The sequence below is a fragment of the Phocoena sinus genome, chromosome 14 (genome assembly GCF_008692025.1).
Source record: "Phocoena sinus isolate mPhoSin1 chromosome 14, mPhoSin1.pri, whole genome shotgun sequence".
NCBI classification, from domain to species: domain Eukaryota; kingdom Metazoa; phylum Chordata; class Mammalia; order Artiodactyla; family Phocoenidae; genus Phocoena; species Phocoena sinus.
In genome coordinates, this window is record NC_045776.1 from 64,067,877 (window position 1) to 64,095,816 (window position 27,940).

The window sequence follows — 27,940 nt, forward strand, 5'->3', positions numbered from 1 at the left end:
AGCCTACTGTCTTCCCCTCTTGCCTGGCAAAAGGAATAAAGCTACTGTTCTATTTCCTCCAAACTCTGTCTCCTTATTTCTATTCGGCATCAGTGGACAGGGAGCCAAGATTTGATAACACCCCCACCTCTGCCTTCTCACCAGGGAAACCAAGACTGGGTGGGAATCCGAGACTGGGTGGGAATCCACGCGGGAAGCTCCCCGGAGGAGGAGTCGGCACGCGTGGGGGTTGTCTTTCCATGCTCCCCTGACTCAGGCGTGGTTTGACAGCCCCATCCTGTAGGGTCTGCGCTGGACTTGGAGATCTGAAAGCCCAGCCCCGACTTCTAGCAGGGCTGCAGGGGTGCTGCGGACACAGACTCCACCTTGTGGAGTCTCAGGGACGTTGAGAGGATTAGCCATCAGCACTGGGCAGCCACAAACACTCACAACCTTGACTGTCACACACTCAAGGTTAAACTCCTGATTAATGTTTGCCAAAGAGAAACCTCAAGCTCCCTTGCTTAAGGATAATAATTAGTGGCTGGGGAGCCCACGCATTGGGGGGCTGACTCCAGCGAGATGTCCATGGAGGGGGGGCGGCGGGGAGGGAGTGAAGAGGGTATTATCACAGCAGTGGATCATCTCAATAGATGCAGAGATGCAGAAAGGCATGCACTTAGCAACTGCTAATATTTTATTTATTGTATTGATATTTTTCCTTAAAAAATGCATGATGTTTTTAAGAAACTTTTACAAGTTCAGGGCAGCAAAAATAAAACAGTATCCCTTCTGGTGTATGTCCTATCACAGTCTTTGCTCAGATGACTTCCTAGGGTCACTTTCAGGTCTATGTTTCTATGACCAAAAATAGCATCTTTGGCAACTGGTTTCGATTTGGCCTTAATCCAACTCCTGGATTCATGAAGGACCTGAGAAGCCCTGAGAAATAAAAGATTAATCCAGCCCAGTGGACCCGGTGGTTCCTCATCTCACAAGGTCCACTGGGTCGGACTAATCTTGTCGCATAGGCCGGGCTGGCCTCTCACGGAATGGATCCCCGGGCTGCAACCCGAGACTGGGTCTCCCACCCGCGTTCCAAGTCACTGGCTCTGCCAGGACGGACGGATGAGAGCTCTCCAGACTTGTGGGTCTGCCTTTTGGCTCTCCTAATCCTGTCCCTCCCCTGGGGGGAAAGGGCGGGGACACCTGTACTGGAGGAGAGCGGGGATGCCTGTGCAGAATCAAGGGCTCTGCCCTCATAGTGCCTGGGGACAGGGGCCTCCCGCAGGCGGGCAGGGGCGCCTGATTGGGGTGAGAGGAGGCCGGGCAGAGGGGCCGGAAGGGGCGGCGGCGGAGGTCCAAAGGGGAGCGCAGCAGTGACGGGCTGAGAGTCACTCCGGAGGCGGCAGCGGGGGAGGAGACGAGGGGACTAGGGGCCAGGGCCGGGATTTCGTGCGAGTCTGGAGCGCGCTGATCAGAGCCGCCGGCCACGACATGCGAAGGCGGATGCAGGGGCTGGCCGTGGTGACTTCGGACCTGAGCCCCCTTCCGGTCTGCGGAGATGGGCCACAGGCTCGGCCGAGTAAGGAGTCAGTGGCTTTTCACCTTCAGAGCTGCAGAAAGGGAGGGATGGAGGATGAACACGAGCCGCCGTTACAGCCTCGGACTCAGGTGACCCGCTCGCGGGACCCCAGCCCCCCACACCCTTTACGCCCTGTGCGCCTGCGCACGTGTCTTGGCCGCGCGCTCTGGCTAAGGTAAGCTTTGAGCGAGTCTTCGCAAATGCCCACTACGCATGCGCCTCCCTCTTCCACGCCGATCCGCTTTTCGCAAACGTCTGAATTCCGAGACCTGCCGGCCCAGGCTTATCGGATGAGGGATTGCGGACTGGCGTGCACTTGGGAAGGCTCAACGAACGCGTCCAGTGTACAGAAGTATCTGAGTGTGCACAGTGGAGCTAGGTGCTCGGCCCAGACGAACAAGAGCAGGTGTTCACGCGCAGTGTTGGGCTGGGGCGCAGTGCGCACCGGCCGCGTCCCAGGCTAGCATCCCTCTGGTCCTCGTATGGGCCGGACACGCCCCCAGCAGCAGCAGCCCCTGGGCACTGCAGTCCTGGCCGCCTCATCCCGTCCTGGGCCTGTTTCCCACCTTCACTTCTCTCCCCAACCTTCATCTCCTCCACGCTGGTTCTAAACTCCGTCCTCCCGCCCTGCTGCACCGAGGGGGCGGGGCAGCGGGAAGAGCAAGCCTATAACGCTGACCACCCCGCCTCAGGGTTTACCCCGCCAACCGGCGCTGACCTGCATGGCGCTTCCCCTCACCTCCTTCAAGTCTTTGTGCGGAGGCCCCTTCTCATGGCGTATTTCCTGACCACCTTTTCCAGACACGCCCCTCTCCCCTTCGCCTGCTTTCTGTCTACGTCGCACAGCTGACTTACTATGTATTTTCCTTGTTTATTTGTTAGTGCTTGTCTTCCCCCGCTGAAATAGTCACGGATTTCGTCTCTTTTGTTCCCTACTATATCCCCAGCACGTAGAACAGTAGATTTATTGCCCACAGTAGGGAGGCAAGAAATCTTTATTCACTGACTTAATAATCACCACCATAGCTAATGTCTGAATGCTTTTCATGACCAGTCAGAGGACTAGGCAATCTCCCTGCACGATCTCATGGAATGAAGTAATTTATGCTGTCTTGGAGACCTGCCGGCACCCCTGCCACATGGGCTCAGTTCTCATCAGGCAGTGCGTGACTTGCTGCTTCCTGCAGATCTGCTCTCTTAGTGGAACTCTCACCTCCGGGCAACCCAGCAGGGTGCTTCCAGTGACTCCAGTGAGACTGAGACGGGACTCCTGGGTTCTCACCTGGCTTCCCCCTATGGCTTCATGCTTGGGAGGAAGTTACTTAGACCTTGTAGGAACTTGCGGGCAGCCAGGGTGCCTGTCATAGACCTGCCTGCAGACCTGTGGCAAGATCTCTGGCAGGAACCTGCCCTCAGAGCCTCTTCCTCTACCTCCCCACCCCCAGGCCAGGTTCTCACAATACAGTGAAAGCAGGTCTGTCGTTCTCCACCCCACACCCCCGCCCCACTGTATGTGCCTCCCAGCTCAGTTCCTGGCTGGGACAGGCACTTGGTATTTGACTGATGAATGAGTAAGTAGTCTTCAGGTTCTGGAAATCCTTCAGGAAGCCTTTAGCCAAACATCCTTCTGACTTGAAACTTGTATTTAAGTATTAAAAAAATAATAAATATGACACAGTGCTTTATATTTGAGGGACAATTTGCCCGAGCAAGAAAGGTAGTATAGAGTTACTAGGAAAAGATCAACAATTTGATTTTTGTATAGTTAACCACTTTGTGAATGTCTCAGAAAATATCTGAGGGAAGCAGTTCACTGCTCTTTGGGAGAGTGGAGAACTGTTAGCGTACACTGGATTTTCAAAAAATTTAACGAGCAGGTTATTTTGTAATTAAAAATTATAAGAGATAAATTATAAACAAGACTGAATCCCCCGAAAAAGATACCAATCTAATGATGGGGCATCAGGGCGCTGAGCTGGGTGCCTTGGGGAGTTCTCCCTCCATCTCTAAGGGTGCTGCATGAGGGTGAAAAGCTGCGCTTTGTTGTGCCAGGTGTGTGTAGTGCACACATGCATTGGCTGTCCCCCAGCCTGAAGGTAGCCATTATCATCACCAGGGCCAGCGAGGAAGCCACTCAGAGAAGATGAGGGAGGAAGGGCAGAGCTGGCACTGCGACCCAGGCTGCTCTCTGCTGCTCCATGTGCCCCCCCAGGCCCCCACACATGTAGGTCCGTGTGGCCCCTCCTCTTAGCCTCCTGGCAGAACAGGCTGGGAGGGAAGAGAGGGAGGCCCAGCCACTCTATTGAGAGAGTTTCACTGGGGCGAGTCACTGTAGCGAGTCACTGTAGCTCAGGGACTCCTGTCCTGCCAGAGGCAGAGCTTCACACCTGTGGGGCCCCAGCTCAAGGCATTGTCCCCTGAGCCACAGCAGGCATGCCCAGGGGCAGCCCGGCAAGGAGGGCCCGGAATGGCTGTCCATCTCAGGAAAATGCTGTCAGGGGTGAAGGGGCAGTGAGATCCTGGACTCAGAGCAGAAGGCTAGGGGTGCCTCTGCTACCTGCCAGCCATATTAACTAGGCAACTCCTCTCTGCCTCAGCTTCTTCGTCTGCAAAGTGGAGCCATCATTGCCTGGTTCAGATAGATTGCAGTGCTGAGATTGGTGGAGGCTGTAATCAGGCACTCTGTGTCCTCTCCTCTCTCCTCAGTTCCAGGGCAGGGTCCTGCTCCTGACCATCTGTGCGGCTGGCATTGGTGGGACTTTTCAATTTGGCTACAACCTCTCCATCATCAATGCCCCGACTTCGGTATGTACCCTCCATGCGCACTGTCACCATCCCAGTGGGTGCTGGGCCAGGGCCAGCAGCTGCCCGCAGCAGATCTTCAGGCCAGCATCCACTTGGTGGCGCTTTCTCCCACGCGTCCACCTCCACTGCGATGCCCCACAGGCCCTGCGATTTCAAACCCAGCTCCGCATCCTCCCCTGAAACTGGCAAGTTCTCCTGAGTCCCTGATATCAGTAGATGACTCCACCATCCACCCAGTGACTGGGGTCCGCCCTGACTCTTCCCTCCCTCTTGGACACCAAGTCCTTCCTAACTGCCTCTGGCTTCCAGCCATTTCTCCTCGGGTCTCTTCCACAATCCCAGTTCAGACCCCGTCTCTCCTGCCTGTATCACTGGCCTCCCTGCCTCTGACCTCCCCCTTCTAGATCCTCTCAAGTTTGATCAAACCACTCCCCTGCCCAGAAACATTCTGTGGCTCCCCAGTGCCTACAGGAATAAGGACAGACTCATCCATCTGAAGTCCAAGGCCTCCTGGGATCAGAACCTGTCCACCTGTCTTCCACCTTCGTTCCCCCAACTCCGCTATCAAAGCAGGTTAAACGCAGTTCCCCAAATGCACCCAGCCCTTCCTTGAAGACTCCTTCTGATGGGAAGCCCTCTCTGCCCCACCTGCAAGAAGGCCTTCAAGAGCCACCCAAATGCCATCACCTCCCTGAAGCCGTCCTTTAGCAGCCCCCACAGCTGGAGTCACCCTCCCTCCCCAGCCCTTGGTCTCAGCCTCCTGCTGGTCTCCTCTCAGTGTCCAAGTCATCTTTGAGTCCCCAGCACCTGACTCTGTCCTGGTCTGTGCCGACGTTCAGTAAATGCCTGTGGAAAGGCTGAATCTCTCGGCCCCTTTGATAGAAGCCACCTCTATCCCACCTAAGTGAGAAGGGCAAGTGTCCTGTCACATAGCTGTGAAGGAGGTGGGGCTGCAGGAAACAGGTCCCAGGATGGAACTGGGGCTCTCCTATCCCTGCAGGGCATCATCCTCCACCCAGTGCAAGAGAGCAGCTGTCACCAGACTCACTTCCTGTCCTGGACTGGGAACCCCCAAACAGAAGTCCTCCCTGTTAGTTCCAGCAGAAAGGCTGGGGAAGAGTTTGATTGGCTGGTTTGGATCACATGCCCTCTGATTGGCTGGTTTGGATCATATGCCCACTAGACCAATCATGTGGTCAGGAGGGTGGAGCACTTTGATTGGCCAGGCCTGGGTCAGGTGACCAACCGTGTAGGGGGTGTAATTGTCAAGGGGAAAGAATTTCCCTCAAAGCATGTTGGTGCTTAGAAGTTGGGGATGGGAGTACATTCTGGGCAGAAACAACTATAGCTGCCCAGTCCCTTAAAAGAGGATGAAATGAAGGGTTTAGAAAGGGGGGTCTGAGCTCCATTCGCTTTTTTATTTGTTTATTCAACAAGCATGCGAGTGTCCACTTCAGTGCAAACTTGCAGGCTGGAGAGGGATCTGCCCACAGCAGGACACTCTCAGGCCTTGCTTCCCATGGGCCATCACTGGCTCCTGCAAATGAGACTTCCTTGGCTTCTGAGGCTTCCCCTACCCCCTTGAATGGTCACCCTTGAGGATTTCAAGCCAAGGTCAGGGGAGGCTGGCCCTGGTCCCAGCTCCCCCAGACAGGTCCTTCCCCCAGAGGGACCTGGCAGGCACCAGGCTAACAGCCATTACCCTGAGCTGGCCTGCTCACCTACACCCCCTGGTCATCCTCACGTCCTCCCTCACGTCCTGTTGGGAGGACTAAGACCGGCCAGACACTGACATTCACCGCTGACCAAGGGGAGGGTATCTGGGTCTTTTGGTCAGGCGTTGGGGCAATCCTGAGGTGCCCCCAGTGAAGGAGCCCTGGGGACAAACACCGCTCCTGCCACCTCTGCTGATGCTCACTGATGGCCAAGTCCATCAGAAAGCTGGTCATCAAGGGAGCCTGCTCCTGTGGCCCATGCAGGTGGCTTCCCAGGCCAAAAGTGGGGGAGGGGTGCTGATAGTGGACTCAGAGGGGCACATAGAGACTGGCCAGCTCTGAGCTCCAGGAGACACTGTGTTTGAAAGAGACGGCACAGTGCCCTGCAGTTGGGTGAGTTCGGTCCTGCCCCGAAGGGACTAGGATTGCTGGGGAGACTTGCCTGCTCTGCAGAGGCAGGGCCTGTGGGGAGAAGGCCTGTTGTGGGGAGGGAGCCCCCGCCCCCGGGGGGCTGACTGGCATCTCTGTCCACAGCACATTCAAGAATTCACCAATGAGACGTGGCGGATGCGAACTGGCCGGCCGCTGCCCGACCATCTGGTCCCGCTTGTGTGGTCCCTCATCGTGTCTCTGCACCCCGTGGGGGGCCTTCTGGGAGCGCTGCTTGCTGGCCCCTTGGCCATCACACTGGGGAGGTAAGTGCTTCCCGCGGACCCCCAAATGCCCTTCAATGAGGGGCACCCCGGGTGTGGGCAGGATGCCCGGCAGGCCCGGGCCTGAGTCAACTCCTCACCAGCCTCCCGCTCTGCCTGCAGTTTCACCGGGTGACTCACGTTTCCCAGCAGATGTGGCAGAGGGAAGAGTCCCATGCTGGGAGGGAGGGAGGACCCGTGGCTGCCAATACAACACACGTTGTCTGACTGTGAACAGGTGTTTTCTCCCCAGCGCCCCCCTTTGTATCCAACTGATGCAGATCTTGGGTCGCAAACAAGACAGACAGACTCTGACAGACTGAATGGAAAACTGTGATAACGCAAAGGATACTGGGGCAGCTCATAGGACAAAAGGAAGTGGTCAAAAGCCAGGCCTGGGGAGGGCAGGTTGCAAGGCCACCCTAGCCTGGGCTTTCCTCCTGGGAGATGCCTTCAGCGCACCAGCTCCAGCCTTGTTCCACCTCCAGCATCTTCACTCGCTCTCAGAATCAAGGGAGACGGGTTGTTCCTGGCCCACCTTGGGTCGCACGCCTACACCCGTGAGACAGCAGGAGAGAAGCAAGGCCGGGTGGGAAAACAAGCGGCTCTCATGGTCTCCCCCTTGGCTGGCCACCCAGCACGTGTCAACACCTTTCACCCATATATTCAGCTCCCCGTGTGCCCCTCCTCACGTTAGTTGGTTCAGTCCTTCCTGAGACCACTCAGGGCACTGCCTCGTCACAGCCACCAGGGACGGCACAACAGAAGTGTCCTCCCTGAGTGCAGAGTTTCCACGTGACAACCAATCTGCCAGCCCTGCCATTAACGTGTTGATATTCTGCACACCACACACTTAATGGTAAACTTAACTGCCCTCAAGACACCTCATGGGAAGAAGAAAGAAGAAAGTGTAGGGGAAACTAATCAAAGAAAAGGAAACTAGTGGGTGAATTTAGTTTAAAGCGTATGATCCAGAACATGGGAACATAGGTAGAGGGTCTGCTCCTGGGTTTTGGAGCTGGTCACTCCAAAACCTGCCTTGGGAACGTCCATCCTCAGGTTTTCTGCTCCTGTCTTGTGTCAGCACTTCCACCGGCCTGAGGCTGTTTGCCCATCGGGGTGACCCCAATCTTCATGCTTGAGTGAGCAGGGCAGTCCTGATGGTGTGGGTCCTTCGGCAGGTTCTCACCCTCTGAGGTCATCTACTTCTGAATGACGGGGTTCCTAACACGATACTGAGTTCCATGGGCACCCATCCTTCCACTTCCACTGATGTAACCTCCTTTGTTGGAAGCAAAATTGCACAGATAACATGTTTGTGTGTTTAGCAGAAGTATCAACGGCAAGTAACAGAAAACCAGGACTCAGCTGGCTAAAACAATAGCCAAACACCCCATTCTGGTGTTTATTCTCCACTAGGGCCTAGTGACCAGCCAGGAGTTATTTCCGATTAAGGGGGTAGTAATTCACTGAAGTAGTGGCTTTACTCCAAAATCCTAGGTCTTGCACTGTGATTCCCCTTGGGGGCACTTTGAGTACCACAATCTCCCAGGTCTAGAGGGTCGAGGGGCGGAGCCTCTGGCAGCTGGTTTGGACCCACTAGGGCATACTCCACTCACAGCTTCCAGGTTTGCAAATCACCCAGTGTAGGTATCAGATCACGACACTCACTGTGGGACAGGCTGCCTCCGAAGTAGAAAGAAGCCATCTGAGATTTGTCCACCCTTCTTAGAGGAAGGGCAGCAAGCCATCCCGTACTTTGGAGGAAATGTGCCCTCGGACGTCAGGAACTCCACTGGTGTGGCGGCTCCCACTCTGTCATGCTCAAACGTTACCATGACGTCGGGTGCACTTGCCGCTTCCTCTTCCCCAGGTCCTTTCAGCATAAAGTCATCAAAGCAGCGGGCCAGCAAGATGCCTGAGGCGGGCAGCTCCCCATGGAGCAGGTGTGGCCCAGAGCTGGAGAGCTGCCATGTCCCTAAGGAGGTCGGTAAAGGTGCAGTACTCTCCCTGCCAGTTGGAAGTAAAGTGTTTCTGCTGTCGTCTGTGTATTGAAATGCAGCAAAATGCATTCGCCAGATAAATAGCTACAATGGATGTACTGTGTTTTGTCGTTTCTTTGTTTTTGGCTGCACTGCGCGGCATTGGCCTAGCAGAACTTCCCCGACCAGGGATTGAACCCGGGCCCCCTGCATTGGAAGCGTGGAGTCTTAACTACTGGGCCGCCAGGAGAGTCTTGGAAGTACTGTATTAACTTATACCAGTGAGGAAGCCGCATGTGGCTTATAAGTCACAGCTGGAGTTACCACAGGATCAAGTTATAATCCACTGTCATTCTCCATTCTGTAGGCCAGGGGATCTGAGCTTTGGCCCATCTTTCACCCCTGTGCTGTTGGTTTGGAGCAGGCCAGCGGCTTCCTGTGGCTCATTTCCTTGTCAGTACATGAGCCATATGACCTCCTGTGGCCTCTCTTGGGTGACCTGCATGACGGCGCCTCTGAGCGCGGTGCCAGGAGCCCAGAGCTGACGCCTCATCGTGTGGAGCTGCTGACATGCCCAGTGCCCCTTCCTGTTTTGCCGTCTGTCCCGTTGAACCAGCCTGGCAGAGACCACCCAGCCATCCTGAAGGCTCTGAACAGGGACTCTGCAATGCACTTGGCTCCCCAGGTGTCCCCTCCCTCACTCCGGAAGCCCCTATTCTTCCTCCCCAGGGTTTCCTTGAGGCTGAGAAATCAGATGTTAGGCCCTTCGCTTTACAGAGGAGTTTGAGGAGAGCAATGCTCAATCTGTAGGGATAAAGCCATACGAGTTCTGTCACTTCAAGCCGTGGCGGAGGCAGCAAGGAGAGTAATTTGGGGCATATTGGAGGAGGGGAGTGGGAGTAGGCCCCTGGGGGCATCCCACAAGTGACCCCAGCTACAGTGGCCAGCGTCTTTTCTGTTCGTGTAGCTTACACTCCTGACTCAGTCCCCTCATGCACACACAGGTCTGATCAGGGCTGGCTGCAGCTTCAGAGAAGGGTCCCCAGGGGTGGTCCTCAGGACTGAACCCACCTCTCTCGCCTGTGTTTGGCTTCCCCAAGGAAGAAGTCCCTGCTGGTGAATAACATCTTCGTGGTGGCCGCAGCGACCCTGTTTGGCTTCAGCCGCAGAGCAGGCTCCTTTGAGATGATCATGCTGGGACGGCTGCTCGTGGGCGTCAGCGCAGGTACAGTGTGTGTGTGTGGGGATCCCCTCCTGCCTCTGTTCCTACTCTTTCCTGTATCCTCTTTATTCCCTTCATTCATTGATTTGTTTTCCTTTCATGCCCGCCATTATTTTTTTTTTTTTTTTGCAGAATGATTAGATATGATTTATCTTAAAAGGGTCATATAACTAGGTACTTAAAGTGGATCTAGAAAAATGGAAAAGTTGTAAGGGATGGGAGGGCAAACATCCCGAAACTTAAACCAACAGAAGTCCTCCAAGCTGGGAGCTTCCTGGCAGTCAAGATGAAAAGGCATCTAGGATGGGCTCTCTGATCTTCCCTACAGAAGTAGAGTAGCCTGTTAGGGACCCCTCAGGCTCTGGGGCTTGTCACGGGAGGGAGCAGAATTTTGAGCGTGTCCACCTGGGCTTTTAGGGGTGCCCATCAACAATCCCCCCTGACTCCTACTGTTTATACAGCCAGGTGCTGACGTCTTTATTAGTTAGTTATCTATTCCTGTGAAACAAAGTACTCCACAATTTAGTGGCTTAACACCAGCAACATTTATTAACTCTTGGTTTCTCTGGGTTAGGAACCAGGAGTGTCTTAGCTGGGTGGTCCTGGCTTGGGGCCTCTCAGGAGGCTGTGATCAAGCTGTCAGGCAGGGCTGCAGTCACCTGAGGTTTGGCTGGGGCTGGAGGACCTGCTTCTGAGATGGCGCCCTCGTGTGCTGTTTGCAGGAGGCCTGGGCTCCTCAGCTTATGGGTCTCCCTGTAGGGCTGCTTGAGTGTTCTCACAGCATGGCGGCTGGTTTCCTCCAGAGGAAGTGATGGGAGAGAGGGAGCCCACGTGTGTGCGCAAGGACACAGTCCCAGTGCATTTTATGGCCTAATCTCAGAAGTCATACACCATCAGTTTTGCCACAGTCTACTTAGAAGTGAGTCACTCAGAACAGCCCACATTTCAGGGAAGAGGGACCAGGTCAAACTTTGTGCCCTGAGTACCTGGCACAGAATCCCTCCCTAATTGTCTGTAGGAAGAGTGGGTGTACCTCCGTGGGACAGCTTCTGGCAATCGGTGCACCCCCCTTCCTCCCAGCTCCCCCCACCCAGTGCTCAGAGAGAGGCAGGACCTTGTTGAGGGCTGTTTCCTGATCCCACGTCAGGGAGGGATGGAGCAGCATTCCCTGACGTGTTCCCAGGTGGACGGTGCCCCAGTACTGCGGCCTCCTAGCTTCTGCCGGCTGTCACCCTCTGGGGTGGGCAGTGGGGGCGCCATCCAGTTCCATTTTCCCACTGGCTGCCTAGGTGCGAGGTGCGTCCCCAGGGAAGCCAAGATGGGGGAGAACATGCAGTGGTAGTTGACGTGAGAGGTGAGAGCCGGGGCCGCTGGTGGGCATCTGCTCCCTCTGAGCCCCTCACACTCCTCCCGGTGACAGGGCTTCTCTCTCAGAAGTCCTGGGAGTTGACTGGAGTCCTGCTGGCCCTATATCAGGTGGGGAGGAACCCCGCAGAGCGCTTGGGCTGAGGGAGCAGCACTCAGTGCCTGTAGATGATGGGCTGGTGGCGGGGGCGGGCGGGGGTGGGGGGGAGAGGCGGGCCCAAGCGTTGCGGGAGTCCAGCCTGTGGCTGACGGTTGCTGTGCTCATGTCCAGGTGTGAGCATGAACGTCCAGCCCATGTACCTGGGGGAGAGCGCACCCAAGGAGCTCCGAGGGGCTGTGGCCATGACCTCAGCCATCTTCACTGCCCTGGGGATCGTGATGGGTCAGGTTGTTGGACTCAGGTAAGTGCCGCCCCCCCACCCCATGTGCACTGAGAGGTTAGGGGGATGCCAGGGAAAGCCCTTCTTCACCTAAATTTCTCCCCTACCCCCCCAAGTGGATTAAGGCGTTGCTTCCTTGTATGAAGGCATTGAAACCCTGTCCATGTGTATCTGGCCAGTGTGGTGTCAGTCAGACACACTTGGTGTGAGTCACCCTCTTCTCGCCTCTCCAGATCAGGGAGCAAAGAGGAGAGGGTGCAGGTCTGGGCTTTTAAAGGGAGCATGTCTTGTTTATCCCAGAAAAGGGAGGTGAGGGCAGAGCCCTGTGCCCTGGGAAGAGCCCTGGGGAGAGGAGTTGCCAGGGATGAGGTGGGGCTATGACCCTGTCCTATCGTGGGTCCCTACCTGGGTGTCCAGACCCAGAGCTGGTTGGGAAGAGGCACAGGGTAATGCAGACCCTCTGCCCTCAGGTTGGCCGGTAGGGGACAGAGCTCTGACAAGGAGGCACCTGGCCCAGCCTCTCCTCTGTCTCCCCAGGGAGCTCCTGGGTGGCCCGCAGGCCTGGCCCCTTCTGCTGGCCAGCTGCCTGGTGCCTGGGGTGCTCCAGCTGGCCTCCCTGCCCCTGCTCCCCGAGAGCCCACGCTACCTCCTCATTGACCGTGGAGACTCCGAGGCCTGTCTGGCAGGTGAGTCCCTGACCTTGGGCCCCCAGACCACCCTTGACCATGGGGCACATCTGGCCAGAGCATGTGGGTCCTTATTTCCTGGGTCGCATTTATTCAGGAAAAGCTATCCCTCTCTTTGTGCCTCAATTTCATGATCCATCCATCCCTTCAGAGCTCTTTATCAAGGGGCTGTCCTAAGCGCCAAGGCAGTGGGATGGAACAGACCCAGCCCCTGCCACCTGGGAACCCCCAGGGTGGTGCAGAGAAGGAGCGCCACCTGCCCCCTGCCTGACATGCAAGATGAAGAAACACTGAGTAAGACCTCAAGGGCCCAATGTCAGCTGGGCTGATGGTCTTCCCTGTTAGCTATGGCCACGATAATGATGCCGAAGGAACAACCCCCAAATCTCTGGCTTAAAGCATGCAATCCTTTACTGCGTCTTCTATCATTTACTTGCTGGGCTGTTTGCACGACCCTGCTGGTCTCAGTCGGGCTGGCTCATGGTGAGGGGTCAGCTGGGGCTGGCCAGTTGAGGCTGGTCTGGGCTGGAGCAGTTCAGCTCTGCTGCACATGCTGCTCCTCGCACTCTTGGTACTGACAGACTAGCCCGGAAGGCAGATCCAACTGCACAAGCACTTTCCAAACCTTTGGTCCCTTCCTGCCCACTAACCTCCCATTAGCCAAAGGAGAGTCACGTCACTGAACCCGAAGTCCAGAGATGGGAAAATCCATGGCAGCTCCACTCATGTGGCAAGGGGCGAAGACCAGGGCCCACTAATGTATTCTTCCCAGCTTGCCATGGTGGCCACAGTTATTATTCATGTCCCTGCCCTGCTCAGTGCTATCCGGAAACACCCCCCACCCCCACCAAGTCTCACCCAATCATGGCATCAGGCTTGAAGTCCAGGGTCTTAAGATCATGTCAAGTCTATATATGCCTTTTCTTGAGCCAAAGACCCAGGAGATAAACAGAAGTCTTCCGCCTCGCGCGCACTCAGCAGACTGGTGAAAAAATGTTTTTCAAAAAAGAGGCGGCAAGGAGGCAGAAAGCAGTTGCCGATCCACAGCAATGCTGAGTGCCCCTGGGAAAACGGTGCCAGGTTCCCCTGCCCTGGGATGGAGAGTGCTCCTGCATGAAGCCCTGGCTCTGCCCCCAGGGAGGGGCTCCCCAGGCCACTGAGAATCTGGGTGTGACGGTGGCACTTTGGAGTCATTTAACTGTAATATGACCGCACAAGACAATTCAGTGTTAAACAGCGATTATGTTATTCAGTGGAGTCCAGGCTGTTACATATAGAATCATAGACTCAGGACCAGAAAGGGCCTTAGGGATCATTTTCTTCGGCACCCTCGTGGTACAGATCAGAAACGCCTAAAGGAAGGCAGGGACTTAGTCAAGACTCTTCAGCTGTTCGGGGTAGATTTAAGATCAGACTTTGAGCCTCCTGACATTATCACCTTCCTTTTCTATCACCTTCCTTGACACCTGAAGAGGGCCCTGGAAAATGTACCTATAGAAAACTGGGGCACAGAAGTCTTTACATTTCAAACCGTCTTGGTGTCTTTTCATCCAGGCCGGCAGAGCTTCTGCCAATACAACTTTCCCCAAAAATGATGTGAACTTTCTGTGCATTTGATTTATGTGCCAGAAAGCCACACCCACAATTCTTGTCGAGACATGCTTCTCTCTTGCAACCTAATTACTGGAATCTAGGGCATGTTGAGCTGCGGAGGACCAATACCCTTAAGCCTCTGTAATGCCCGTTTTTCCAGCCCAGAGGGTCCATGAGTCACTGCAGGAAGCCATACCCTTGATTTGATCTTTACCCTCAGCCCAGGGCTCACTGGCCTTGCTCTGGATTTAGTCTTTGCTCTCAGGCTGTGATTTAACTTAGGACTCTGCTAGATGGAGAAGCTAGAGATGAAAAACAGATTTCTTTTTCTTTTTTATTTAACTAACCTAGCAAGCTCTGAAATAAGTTAAGTTGGATTAAATTGTGTTCCCTCTGAGCTCATTTTCCTTACAATCAGCTCAGAATACTCAGGTAAAGGCAGCTAGTTCATGCTTTCGACACTTGGAGATCTCTTTGCCCAAGTCCAGAAGTTCATTAGACCTGTTTTGTTTCTTGCACGTTACACAGGCTTTCATTCTTCCAGCCTCCTCACCGTCCTCTGCCTGGTTAGGAACCAACACTGCATGTCATAGGTCCTAGTTATGGCGTCACCTACTCCCGTGCCAGGGGTTTTTTTAGTCCGTTTTTTTTCTTGCTGCCTAACAGTCGCACCTCCGCGGCAGACCAAGGAAGCAATTACTTAGCCCAAGCCTCTGAGTTCTCGGGTTGGCTGATGAAGGTTAGGTCTGGCTGGAGGCTCTGTCACTGGTGTAGGTCAGCTGGGCATTGGCTGATCTAGGACGGTCCCAGCTGGGCCATCTCTGCTTTTTCCTGGGAACAGTGGGCCAGCCCCACCGCAAGTTTTTATGATGATGACAGAAGACCAAATAGAAACCAGCAGGTCTCTTGAGGCTGGATTGGAACACGCAGCACGCCCTCCTACAGCCTAATTCTACGGGCCAGAGCGAGTCGCAGGGCCGAGCCCAGCACCAAGGGGCGGATGTATTCATGCCTCTTTAGTGGGAGCAACTGCCAAATCCCATGGCCCAGGGAGGGGTGAACTGAGACTGCAGTGGAGATCTGCCACAATTGTGTCCTGTGTGATGCACCCGCACAACCCCGAGTTTCTAAAGCCCTTTCTGCTCCGTGGTGCTGTGAACTGATCATCCCCATCAGACCAAGGGGACCCTGGGAAGGCGAAAGGAGGTGGGCGTGGGCAGCTCACTGTGGGGGCCACAGAGGGCCTGGGGGAGGGGAGCTCAGCGTCCTCTGCCCTGCCCCCTCCCCCAGCGCTGCAGCGGCTGCGGGGGCCCGCGGACCTGGCCGAGGAGCTGGCCGAGTTGGAGCGGGAGCGCGCCGCCTGCCAGGGCCGGCGCGCGCGGCGCCCGTGGGAGCTGTTCCGGGACCGCGCGCTGCGGAGGCAGGTGGCGAGCCTGGTGGTGCTGGGCGGGGCCGTGGAGCTGTGCGGGAACGACGCGGTGAGCAGTCCGGGCCAGGCCGGGGTTGGGGGGAGAGGGGAGGGGGAAGGGCCGGTGGGGAGGGCCGGTGCGCCTCGGCCTCTCGCCCCTCCCCCCCTCCCCCGCGGCAGGTGTACGCCTATGCGTCGGCAGTGTTCAGCCAGGCGCGGATTCCCCCGGAGAAGGTCCAGTACGCCGCCATCGGGACCGGGTGCTGCGAGCTCCTGGCGGCGCTGCTCAGCGTGAGTCTGCCTCCGGGATGACACCTCATCCCCCAGCCCTGCGGCGGGCCCTTGGGGGTGCTGGCCCTCGGGGTGCTGATCCTTGGGGTGCTGGCCCTCCGGGGACCGCAGGCCTCAGCGCTAAGCCACTTCCACTTCAGGTCGCTATGTTAAAATACGGCGAGTTAGCAAGCACTTATCGAGCATCTAGTTTGCCGGGCACTCCCACCGCCATTTTGAGATGGGGAAACTGAATGAGGTTGAATGACTGAGGTCCTCTGAGAAGTTAATAATGTCTTAATCCACTGAAGCGGTAAATTGCTCTCGCGCCCGCCTCCCCAGCTTCCTCATGAGGCCCCTCCCCACTGCTGGCCCGCAAACCGAGGGGACCGCGACCGTGGCCCACACCAGTGAATCAGTGAGGGCTCCTTTCCTTTGCAGTGTGTGGTGATCGAGAGGGTGGGCCGACGGATGCTGCTGATGGTGGGGTACGGCCTGATGACCTGCTGGGGGAGCGTCTTCACAGCGGCCCTGTGCCTGCAGGTAGCTGGGCGTAGATGAGGGCGGGGCGTCGGCCCTGTGCCTGCAGGTAGCAGGGCGTGGATGAGGGCCGGGCGGCTGGGCCCCGCCTGACCTCCCCTCACCACCACCCCACCCCCGCCCCTCTGCCGCAGAGCTCCCTCCCCTGGATGCCCTACCTGGCCATGTCCTGCGTCTTTGCCTTCATCCTCAGCTTTGGCATTGGCCCTGGTGAGTGGGAAGAGCTCCTGCCTTTGGGCCTGGCTGAAGGAGCACGGATGTCTGGGTGAAGGATGCTTGGGTGTGCCCTCCCCCCACTGTACAGGCTTCTGGGAGGGAATGGCTGGAGGAGCGCTGGAAGGGCCCCACTTTCTTGTCTGGGGCAAGGTGGGGGGAAGGCCGGCCAGGGAGCCCTGGCTGGCAGCCTGCTGTCCCCACTCCTCCTTCCAGCCGGAGTGACCGGGATCCTGGCCACAGAGCTGTTTGACCAGATGGCCCGGCCTGCTGCCTACATGGTCTGCGGGACGCTCATGTGGACCATGCTCTTCCTAGTCGGGCTGGGGTTCCCCTTCATCATGGTAGGCCTGCCCGCCCCTCCCTCCCGGGGGCCCTGCCGTAGGTTTTGTCCTTGTCAGCATGAGAACCCCAGGGGGGGCTCCATCCAGGAGGTGTGAGACTGAAGGGGATGGGGCTTATCTGAGCCAAGAGGGTCGAGTCCCTCATCAGGACCTGTGGTGGGGCCTTCCATGTGGGGGCTGAATGGGCCACACCAGATCTTGGGTCTCTTAACCCACAGGAGGGCTTGTCCCACTTCCTCTATGTTCCTTTCCTCTGTGTCTGTGTCTGTGGGGCCGTCTACACTGGCTTCTTCCTCCCTGAGACCAGAGGCAAGAGCTTCGTGGACATCTCAGAGGAATTGCACAGACTCAACTTCCCCGGGGTGGAGCCAGGGCCCCGCGTGGACAGGCGGGAGGTCATCCGGTCCACAGAACTCTAGCTCAGCAGGTTTGGCTGGGGCCCAGCCGGCCGCTGCTCTTCCCTCGGGCCCTCTCCATTCACCAGCCCTGCATCCCCTTGTTTAATGGGTGTTTGTTGAGCACCTACTGTGTGCAGGCCTGGTGTTTAGCCATCAGTGGTGAGCTGGACAGATGGGGTCTGGGACCTCTCGGTGCTCCCTGTCTGGAGGCAGTTAACAGGAAACCAGTAAAAACACAATTACAAACTTGGGTGGACTTCCCTGGCAGTCCAGTGGTTAAGACTTCGCCTTCCAATTCAGGGGGTGCGTGTTTGATCCCTGCATGGGGAGCTAAGATCCCACATGCCTCGCAGCCAAAAAATCAAAGCATGAAACAGAATAAATATTGTAACAAATTTTTAAAATTGTATTTATTTATTTATTTTTGGCTGCATTGGGCCTTCATTGTGGCGAGCAGGCTAGCGGTTCTAGCTGCGGTGAGCGGGGGCTACTCTTCATTGTGGTGCGTGGGCTTGTCATTGCGGTGGCTTCTCCTTGCGGAGCACAGGCTGTAGACGCGCGGGCTTCAGTAGTTGTGGCATGTGGGCTCAGCAGTTGTGGCTCACGGGCTCTAGAGCGCAGGCTCAGTAGTTGTGGCGCATGGGCTCAGCTGCTCTGCGGCATGTGGGATCCTCCTGGACCAGGGCTCAAACCCGTGTCCCCTGCATTGGCAGGCAGATTCTTAATCACTGCACCACCAGGAAAGCCCTATTGTAACAAATTCAATAAAGACTTTAAAAAAGGTCTACATCAAAAAAATCTTAAAACAAAACAAAACAAACAAACTTGGGGAAATGAAGTGGAAGAAAATACAGCTTCTGAAGGGTGTGTATACCAAGGGGTGTTTGAGTGGGGAGTGGTCAGGGAAGGATTTTCTGAGGAATTGATTGCTAAAAGTCGATTTTATTGAGGTATAATTTACATACAATAAAATGTATCCATATTAAGTTTATGTTTGATAAGTTTTGACAGGTGTACATATCCATGAACCACCACCACCATCAAGGTAGACCGGTCACATCATCTCCAAAGTTCCATTGTGCCCCTTTGCAATCAATACCCTGCCCGACCCCAGGCCCTAGGCAACCGTGGACCTGCCTTCTGTCACTATTGGTCAGATTTCTTTTTCAGAATTTGATATAATTTCATACCACATGTATGCATTTGTGTCTGGCTTTGCTCCAGATAAAGTTTTTGAGGTTCATGCGTGTTGTTGCATGTATTAGCATATATCCCTTTGTATGGCTGAATAGTATTCCACTGTATGGATATACCATCATTTGTTAACCCATTTCCCTGCAGGTGGACATTTGGCTGTTTCTAATTGGTTGTTGTTTTTTTTAAAAATAAATTTATTTATTTTATTTATTTATCTTTGGCTGCATTAGGCCTTCGTTACTGCGCACAGGCTTTCTCTAGTTTCAGCAAGTGGGGGCTACTTTTTGCCATGGTGCACGGATTTCTCATTGCGGCAGCTTCTCCCGTTGTGGAGCACAGGCTCTAGGCACGCGGGCTTCAGTAGTTGTGGTACGCGGGCTCTAGAACGCAGGCTCAGTAGTTGTAGCACACGGGCTTAGCTGTTCCGCGGCATGTGGGATCTTTCCAGACCAGGGCTCGAACCCACGTCTTCTGCATTGGCAGGCGGATTCTTAACCACTGAGCCACCAGGGAAGCCCTGTTTCTAATTGTTGGCCATGATGAATAAGACTGTTATGAACATTCCTGCACAAGTTGTGTAGATGTATGCTTTCATTTCTTTGGGGTAAATGAATTGCTGAGTTTAATAATGAATGTATCACTTTGTTATAAAGCAGAAACTAACACACCATTGTAAAGCAATTATACTCCAATAAAGATGTTAAAAAAAAATAATGAATGTATGCTTAACCGTAGCAGAAACTGTTTTCCAAAGTGCATATACTGTTTTACATTCCCGCTAGCAATTGATGAGACTTCTGGATGTTCCAATTCCTCGTCAGCATTTGGCACTGTCACTCTTCTTAATCTAGCCATTCCACTGAGTGTGTAGTGGCGTCTTGTGCTTTTATTGAGGTATTTCCCTGATGGCTAATAATGCTGAGCATCTCTTCGTGTATTAATATGACCATTCACGTATCTTCTTTTGTGAAGACTCTGTTCAAGTCTTTTGCCCACATTTTTAAAAGATTTTTTTTAGAGTAGTTTTAATTTCACAGCAAAATTGAGAGAAAAGTACAGAGATATCCCATATGCCCCATCTCCCACACATGCACAGCCTCCTATTATCAACATCCCCCACCAGAGCGGGACGTTTGTTACAATCCACGACCCTACATTGACACGTCATTATCACACCCAAAGTCCACGGTTTACATTAGGGTTCACTCCTGTAGTTTTACATGCTGTGGGTTTGGACAAATGTATGACGACATGTATCCACCATGATAGTATCATGCAGAGTATTTTACCTGTCCTAAAAATCCTCTCTGTTCTACATGGTCATCCCTTTCCTGCCCCTGCCCAGCGCCTGGTGACCACTTATCTTTCTATGGTCTCTACAATTTTGTTTTCTCCGGAATGTCATATAGTTGGAATCATAGAGTATGTAGCCTTTTCAGATTGGCTTCTTTCACTTAGTAATATGCATTTAAGTTTCTTCCATGTCTTTTCATTGCTTAATAGTTCTTTTTGCACTGAGTAGAATTCCATTGTCTGAATGTCCCAAAGTTTATTCACCTACTGAAGGACATTTTGGTTGCTTTTGGCAATTATGAATAAAGCTGCTATATACATCCATGTGCAGGTTTTTGTGTGGACATACATTTTCACCTCCTTTGGGTAAATACCAAGAAGCATGATTGCTGGATCGTAGGGTAAGAGTATGTTTAGTTTTGTAAGAACCTGCCAAACTCTCTTCCAAAGTGGCTATGCCATTTTAATTCCCATCAGCACTGAATGAGAGTTCCTGTTGCTCCATATCCTCACCAACATTTGGTGTTGTCAGTGATTTTGGCCATTCTAATAAGTGTGTGGTGGTATTTTGTTGTAATTTGCACTTCCCAGATGACAAACATGGAACATCTTTGTATGCTAATTTGCCATCTGTATATATCTTCTTTGGTGAGTGTCTGTTAAAAGTGTTTTGGGACTTCCCTGGTGGTGCAGTGGTTAAGAATCCACCTGCCAATGCAGGGGACACGGGTTCGAGCCCTGGTCCGGGAAGATCCCACATGCCGTGGAGCAACTAAGCCCGTGTGCCACAACTACTGAGCCTGAGCTCTAGAACCTGCAAGCCACTGAGCCCGCGTGCCACAACTACTGCAGCCTGTGTGCCTAGAGCCTGTGCTCGGCAGCAAAGAGAAGCCACCTCAATGAGAAGCCCGCACACTGCAACAAAGAGTAGCCCTCGCTTGCCGCAAATAGAGAAAGCCCGTGCACAGCAACGAAGACCCAACGCAGCCAATAAATACATAAATTAATTAAAAAAAAACTGTTTGGCTGTTTTTAGAAATCAAGTTGTTTGTTTTCTTATTGTTGAGTTTTAAGGGTTCTTTATATATTTTGGATAACAGTCTTTGACCAGATGCATCTTTTGCAGATATTTTCTCCCAGTCTGTGTTTTGCCTTTTCATTTTCTTGACAGTGCCTTCCACAGAGCAGACGTTTTTATTATTTATTTATAAAATGTATATATATTTTTTAATAAATTTATTTATTTAGTTTATTTTTGGTTGCATGGGGTCTCGTTGCTGCATGCAGGCTTCCTCTAGTTGTGGCGAGCGGGGGCTACTCTTTGTTGTGGTGCACAGGCTTCTCATTGAGATGGCTTCTTTTGTTGTGGAGCACGGGCTCTAGGCACGTGGGCTTCAGTCGTTGTGGTTCGCGGGCTCTAGAGCGCAGGCTCAGTAGTTGTGGCACACGGGCTTAGTTGCCCCATGGCATCTGGGATCCTCCTGGACCAGGGTTCGAACCCATGTCCCTGCATTGGCAGGTGGATTCTTAACCACTGCGCCACCAGGGAAGTCCCTGTATATATATTTTAAAGTCTTTCCTTTTTAAATTAATTTATTTTATTTTATTTATTTTTGGCTGCATGGGGTCTTCGTTGCTGTGTGCGTTATGTTTCGGTTTCTTGGCCTGGAGGCATGTGCGATCTTAGTTCCTGGACCAGAGATGGAACCCGCACCCCCTGCATTGTAAGGCAAAGTCTCAACCACTGGACCACCAGGGAAGTCCCCAGATGTTTTTAATTTTAAAGAAGTTCAGCTTATGAATTCTTTCATGGATTGTGTTGTATCTAAAAACTGATCACCACATCCACAGTCATCTAGTGTCCACCATTTTTTTTTTTAAGCTGCGCTGCGTGGCTTGCAGGATCTCAGTTTCCTGACCAGGGATTGAACCCGGGCCCAGTGAAAGCGCCGAGTCCCAACCACTGGACCACCAGGGAATTCCCTTATTCATTTACTTTTAATGGATGTCCAGTGGTGCCGGCACTGTTTGTTGAAAAGACCATCTTTTCCCCATTGGACTACCTTGGCACTTAGGTCAAAAAAACAATTGATCATTGTTGTATCATAAAGAATTTGTCTGGCTTTCAGTAGGAAGCAGTAACCACCAAATCAGCAGAAGCGGCAAGCAGTAGGTTCTCTGGGGAGCGAGAACTCTTTGAGTCGGGGTCAGGAGAGGTCTCATGGAGAAGTCACCTGGAGCTGGCTTCCTGAGGACAGGCCCAGCTGGGGTTCCTGTGGAGGCAGGAGTGTTGAAGGATGGGACTGAAGGCCTGTGGGTCCGGTAAATGCGGAGCTTTCTGGAAGGCAGGTGTCAGCACTCTGGGAGCCCTCTGTGTGTTCTCCCAGCTTCTCTCTGCCACCTGCCCCATCTCCACCTCTGCTGACCCGCCTCCCCAGCTGCCCCCCCACCCTCAGCACCAGTGGCCACCCTGGCCGCTACTGGCCCCTGGTGAAGATTAGTGAGAAAGGATCCATCCCTCGAAATCCCGTGGTGCACAGGCTGTGAGCAGGGCAGGTGTCAGGCTGTGTCCCAGGTCTGGGACTGCACTGGTCACACTTAGGTGCCCTTGTCCCCAGCACGGACCATAGAGATGCCCCCAGCCGGGCCTAGCCCTTGGGCCGTGTCCCACTTGCTGTCCACCCAGCCAAATTGGCTCTGAGAGTGTGGGGTGGGCGTTGCAAGTCCTTGTTGCCCAGGGAACCCCTCAGCAGGGCAAGGAAACAGGGACAGGGCCCCGCAGACAGGAGAGGCCGTGCCAGGAGAGGTGGGGGAGACGCAGCTTGGCCTCAGGTTTGATGGGATGGGGGAGGGGCGGGGGTGGGGAAGGACCTGGCCACCAGGGAGGGAAAGCACAGTCGCCACACTGCCCAGTGCCACCATTAGGGTCAGGCCTGTTAGTCCGTTTTCTGCTCCAGGACACTTGATGACAAAGCAATAAGATCGGGTAGCTTTTACTGAGCACATACTGAATGCAGGCACTTCGCGCTTGTCCTTAATCTCATTAAATCTTCACACAAATCTATGGAAAAAGAATTCCCCCATTTTGAAATTTTGCAGCTGAGGCTCAGAGAGTTTAAGAGGCTCAGCCCAGATCACCCTCTCTGAACCATGTCTCATCCTGTGGGGGAGAGCTGGCCATGACCGCTAGCGCCCCAACAAGCCTGGGCCCTGCTTTTGCAGTGTGGTGCTCTCCTGGCAGACACCCCTCTTAAAATCCTGTACCTTCAGCTACAGCTCAGGGGGTGGTCTCCAACAGGGATGATGACCCCCCAGGTCTTCTTCCGCTGTGACTGGAGGGGGAGGGTGTTTCCTTTGCTTGTCTTTGCTGCAACTTTTACCACATTCAGCGAACAAGGGCACAGGGACTGGTGCGTGGGGGACAGTCAGGGGCTCAAGGCTGGCTGGGTTCTTGCTGTGAGTGATGAACCGCGAGTGCCTGGGGGAGGGATGGCAAGAGGAATGAAGCTGGCAAAGGGGCTGTGGGAGCCGGTGGTCAGGTGGACCGTCCGTGGACGTGGACCGATGGCCAGGTCCGTGTCAGGGAGAGGCAGCAAGAGGACAGCAGTAGCCCTGCATCATGGAGTCAGCAGGCCCTCCCCCTCCCCATGCACCCCTTCCAGCGTGGGTGACTTGCGTCCTGTCCACAGAGATGTTCAGCTAGGGTGGGGGGCACGGCTGCCAGCTTTAGGGGCCTGCCGGGTGCTCGTATGGGCCGTATTCCTCCTCATCCAGCTGGCGTTTCCCTACATCCTGAGGTTTCCTTCCCACCCCCTCTCTGCCCAGCAGCCCTCAACTGTGGGGTGTGGCCCTCAAGAAGTCCTCTGTACCAGCCAGGAGCTGCCCTGGGGCTGCAAACGTCAGAAACCCTGACCAGTGGTGCTTCAAGCAGAGAGGGGCTTACTTTTCTCCTGTAATGTAAAGGCAGCTGAAGGGGCGGGGCAGAGCCGCCAGAGCCCCAGGCTCCTCGGGGTTGCCACTCCCCCTCCTTTGCCTGTGTTTTTCCAGCTCGGGGTTGCCTGGCAGCTGCTGCACGTCTGGCAGTCCTGTTCAGGTTCCAGGCGAGAGTGCAGTCCTGTCCAGGTTCCAGGAGGGGGTAGGAGGAAGGGCGTAGGGTAGAGCCTCCATCTGCAGGCAGCTGCTTCCCTGTGGACCCTGCACATCACATGGGCTGCAGCTACCTCCGGTGGCCATGCCTGGTTGCCAGTGGCTCTGGGGCGGTGAAGGTTCTAAGGAAACAGAACTGGGATGCTGTCAGTGAGGAGGGAGGGGGAGAGGATTTTTGGGGCCAAGGGCTCCTGGTGCGTGTGCGCTGTTGTTCAGCAGGTGATTATAGAGCCCCTGGGGATGCCGGGGGTGTTACTGTTCTATTGCTCCTAGAACAAATTACCACAAATTGAGCAGCTTAAAACAACACATGTTTATTATCTCAGTTTCTGTGGGTCACAATCTAGTACAAAGTGACTGGTCTTCTTCTTTAGGTCTCACGGCCGAAGTCAAGGCGTCTCCAGGTCAAATAGGGAGGAACCCACTTCTGAGCTCATTCAAGCTGCTGGCAGAATTCAGTTCCTTGCAGCTGAACGACTGAGGCCCCTTCATCTTCAAAGCCAGTAACGGCACATCTGAGTCCTTCTGCTTCGAGGCTCTCTGACCACCCCTCCTGCTGCGTCTCTTACTTGAGCTGGAGAAAATTCTCTGCTTTTAAGGGCTCATGTGATTACGTTGGCCCCACCCAGATAATCCATGATAACCTCCCTACTGTAAAGTCTGTAGCCCTAATTACATCTACAAAGTGCCTTTTGCCAAGTAAGGTAACATATTCACAGGTTCCAGGGAATCGGGTGTGGTCGTCTTTGGAGGCCCTCTGCCTGCTACCTAGTAATGGGTCAGAAGGTAGGCCACAGCAATGTCCCCCACCTCATGCAGCCCAGAAAGGAAGCAGTAACTCGCAAACAGATATGGTGACGGCCTTGAAGTAGAGGACCTGATGGAGCCAGGAGCTCTGGGGCTTTCCTGACGAACTGAGCTACAGCGTTCCAGGACCAACGCCCAAGCCAGGAGCCAGAAGCCAGGAGCACAGGCCCCGAACAGTGGCTCACCTACACAGTGTCGCAGGTTACTTGCTGGCAAGGCTTCAATGTGTCACCCACTTCCACTATCAGAGAACCGCCAACCAGGTGCTGGCTCCTGAATCTTCTGGCTGGAGTCACTCGGGTCAGTTCTGTTCACATTTCACTGGGCAAGTCACATGGCCAGATCTGCTGCCAGTGGGTGGGGAGACAGACCCCTCCCCCAGGCAGGCCAGGCCAGGCCAAAGGTGGTGCCAGCTAACTTAGATTAAGGCGGGGTGGGGGCCGGAGAAGTGAGGATAAAGGGACTGTGGATGGAGGCACATTTCACTGGCAGGCGATCAGGGGTGGGAGAATAGTCATGCACTTGGATTTGGACACAGGTAGCAGGACATGCGGAGTTGGCTGCTGGGGCTGCAGACAATGCATGGGGTGCATCAGTGCATCAGTGGTAACAGAGCCCCGGGCACAGGAAGTCTGCTGGGGTGTGGGAGTGGGGAGGGATATGACCTGGGAGGGATCCACATTTAACAGAGTATTTGCACAGCTGGGCCATGCGACCTCCTGCCTGAGGCCACCTGCTCCCACAGGCATGGTGGCCTTGCTCTATCACATGCCCAGTGTCCAGGCCAGTGTATGCTGTGCCACCTTAACCAGACCACACCTGCCAAAGACCAAGGACAGGACCTCCCTGGAGAGCTCTGAGACTTGGCCAAACCAGCATGAGCCAAACCCCCTCGAGTGCCTGCAGAGCTCTGCTCCCCAGCACAGCCCCCCCACCAGGGTCTCCTCAGAGCGGGAGTTGGGTGGCCCTCCTGCCCAGGAATGGCAGGGCCTGCGGGCTCATCCCTGGCCCTGTCCTCTCCCTGCCGTGTCATGGCTAACTTCATTCATTCATTCAGCCAGTATTTAGTCCATGTCTCTTGTATGTTTGGCACCTGCTAGGTGCCCCCTGAGCTGACCAACAGTGGAAGAGAGAGACTGCACCCAGGGCTCTGTGAGAGGGCATCCCCACAGGACCTGGCTAGGGTGGGGCTTCCCTGAGGAGCTCAAGTTTCCAGACCTGCAGAGGGGTTGCCCAGGGGACCGGATGGGGCTTTGGGGTGGGCTCTGAGACGGAGTTGCTGACTGCCTTTGGAACCCCTCCTATTCCCTGCCCCTCCCCTGGGCACCTCCCAGCATCCTTACCCACCGTGAAGAGCAGGGGTGCAGGGAAGGCCTCTGGATGGTGACTCGCTTGTGGCAGCCCCCTCCCACCTGCATCAATGACCACCCCTGCCCATCACACACACACACACACACACGCGCGCGCGGAGACTGCGGACACACAAGGACTCAGTGGAATGAGCTGGGACTCCATCTGCTTCCCTGGCTGTGATCTGCTGGCGGGCCAGGGGCCATCTGTCCCGCTAAAAGCCGCATCCCCGCTATTCCCGGCACACAGACGTCGCTGTGACTAGATGAAAGGACAAACGAGGGACAGGCAGATTTCTAGCCGCCGCGTGGAGAAGGACTTTGAGGAGGTGCTCAGGGCCAAGGGCCGACTCTGCAGTGGCTCCGAGTTCCGCCGGGCGGGCTGGGCCTCCGCAGGCGGTGACGTCACCAGGCGCGAGCGCACCGCGGCCTCGGGGGCGGGGCCTCCGCCGGCTGGGGCGTCACGGGAGGCTGGGCCGCAGCCGCACTGGGCGGGGCGCCGGGCGGCGGTCACGTAGCTCCGAGGTTTCCCGGCGGTGTTTGCGCGCGAGTCGGTTGGTTCCTGCATCCCTGTCTTCGCCGTCCCTCGCCGTCATGCCGATATTCCTGGTGAACACCAACGTGCCCCGCGCCTCTGTGCCGGACGGGCTCCTCTCCGAGCTCACCCAGCAGCTGGCGCAGGCCACGGGCAAGCCGGCGCAGGTCTGCGGGGAGGGCCCGGCCAAGCGGTCCCGGGCTGGGGCGGGGGAGGTGGCCCCGGGATGGGGCTTGGGCGGGGAAGGCGGCTCCGGGATGAGGCTCCGGGAGGGGAAGGGATGGGGGCGTCCGGGCCGGCGAGGCCAGGAGGCCTGCTGACTGCTGCCCCTCCCCCGCAGTACATCGCGGTGCACGTGGTGCCGGACCAACTCATGGCCTTCGGGGGCTCCAGCGAGCCGTGCGCACTCTGCAGCCTGCACAGCATCGGCAAGATCGGCGGCGCGCAGAACCGCTCCTACAGCAAGCTGCTGTGCGGCCTGTTGGCCGAACGCCTGCGCATCAGCCCGGACAGGTGTGTGGGCGTCGGGGGATAGGGGGCGCGCGGCCACGGCGGCCACCTCGCAGCCGGCTTAGACCCGCTTCCTCCCCCGCAGAATCTACATCAACTACTACGACATGAACGCGGCTAACGTGGGCTGGAACGGCTCCACCTTCGCCTGAGTGTCGCGCCCCGGACTCCCCTGCCCGCGTCCCGCAACCTGCGCGCGGTTTTCTGCCCGCCCCGCCCCAGCGACCCCACCTACCGGGACGGAGAAATAAACGGTGTGGAGACTGCGGCTGCCTCGGGCTTCCTTGCCTTGCGGAGGAATCGGTGCAGGGCTGGGTCAGTGACTGGGGAACCGAGGTCGAGAGGGGTGCCCCCAGAATCTGCAGCCTAGCCTCTCCACGCCCCCAGCCCCCAGCAGAGGGCCCAGCTGTGGTTGGCATCCTGCCCGAGGCCGCAGACCCCGGAATCCTACGGGAATTCGTCGTCGATCGTCCCCCACCCCCTACCTCCCGCAGAGGCTGGACTATCTCTTGGGCTAGGGCTAGGGGGGAAAGGGGGAGGGGTCAGAATCTGATTGGGGGTGGTGGGGGAGAGAAGGCCTTCCCCACTCCATCCAGGGTCACTTTTCGATAAGCTGTTGCCTCAGTGTCTTGACTTGGGAAATCCCGTTGTTCTGGAACTTTGCAACAGTTTTTGGGTCTGGTAGGAGGGAAGGTGCCCAGGAGGTGGAGTTCCTGGTTATGTTGCCCTGTTCACCCCAGTTCTGGGCCTGGGCTCTGCTCCCCTCAGGCACAGCAGTTCCCGGAGATAACACCCCCTGTAATTTGGGTACCATTCAGGTCTTATGGCGCAGCAGCTCTGAAAGCCTCCAGGTGGCTAGTTAACCCCACTATGACTCTGGAGGTCCTGGCGCTGAGGGTACCCTGTGAAAACAAAGTCAGTGTCAA

The 27,940-nt window shown here is 55.4% G+C and overlaps 2 protein-coding genes across 21 annotated transcripts; both read left to right on the forward strand.

Moving 5' to 3' along the window:
* The first annotated feature begins 985 nt into the window (after positions 1–985).
* On the forward strand, positions 986–26,323 carry SLC2A11 (solute carrier family 2 member 11). Of its 20 annotated transcripts, none has more exons than XM_032602987.1 (13): positions 986–1,126; positions 1,594–1,653; positions 4,271–4,369; positions 6,619–6,779; positions 9,859–9,983; positions 11,617–11,746; positions 12,263–12,411; positions 15,295–15,482; positions 15,593–15,703; positions 16,124–16,225; positions 16,357–16,432; positions 16,652–16,779; positions 17,087–17,757. In XM_032602987.1, the coding sequence occupies exons 2-13, from the start codon at positions 1,612–1,614 to the stop codon at positions 17,729–17,731; spliced, it is 1,956 nt and encodes a 651-aa protein (XP_032458878.1). In that variant the 5' UTR covers positions 986–1,126; positions 1,594–1,611; the 3' UTR covers positions 17,732–17,757. The 20 variants fall into 20 exon arrangements, 18 of the variants coding, with proteins under 18 accessions (XP_032458878.1, XP_032458879.1, XP_032458895.1 ...); XR_004345427.1 differs by lacking the exons at positions 986–1,126; positions 17,087–17,757 and adding exons at positions 24,188–24,920; positions 25,159–26,323 and having other exon boundaries at positions 1,135–1,653; XR_004345428.1 differs by lacking the exons at positions 986–1,126; positions 17,087–17,757 and adding exons at positions 24,188–24,517; positions 24,633–26,323 and having other exon boundaries at positions 1,135–1,653.
* A 130-nt stretch (positions 26,324–26,453) lies between these two features.
* MIF (macrophage migration inhibitory factor) lies at positions 26,454–27,280 on the forward strand. Its single transcript, XM_032603006.1, has 3 exons — positions 26,454–26,671; positions 26,845–27,017; positions 27,100–27,280. Exons 1-3 carry the CDS (start codon positions 26,564–26,566, stop codon positions 27,164–27,166), a joined length of 348 nt encoding a protein of 115 aa, XP_032458897.1. The 5' UTR covers positions 26,454–26,563; the 3' UTR covers positions 27,167–27,280.
* The last annotated feature ends 660 nt before the right edge of the window (positions 27,281–27,940 follow it).

Excerpts from the sequence above, each read along its gene's own strand:
- SLC2A11 (XM_032602986.1), top strand. The coding sequence starts at position 1,477 with ATGCGAAGGCGGATGCAGGGGCTGGCCGTGGTGACTTCGGACCTGAGC. Across the intron at positions 9,984-11,616 it reads GCTCGTGGGCGTCAGCGCAG|GTGTGAGCATGAACGTCCAG; the intron begins GTACAGTGTGTG and ends GCTCATGTCCAG. Across the intron at positions 11,747-12,262 it reads GGTCAGGTTGTTGGACTCAG|GGAGCTCCTGGGTGGCCCGC; the intron begins GTAAGTGCCGCC and ends CTGTCTCCCCAG.
- MIF (XM_032603006.1), top strand. The coding sequence starts at position 26,564 with ATGCCGATATTCCTGGTGAACACCAACGTGCCCCGCGCCTCTGTGCCG. Across the intron at positions 26,672-26,844 it reads CCACGGGCAAGCCGGCGCAG|TACATCGCGGTGCACGTGGT; the intron begins GTCTGCGGGGAG and ends CCTCCCCCGCAG. Across the intron at positions 27,018-27,099 it reads CTGCGCATCAGCCCGGACAG|AATCTACATCAACTACTACG; the intron begins GTGTGTGGGCGT and ends CCTCCCCCGCAG.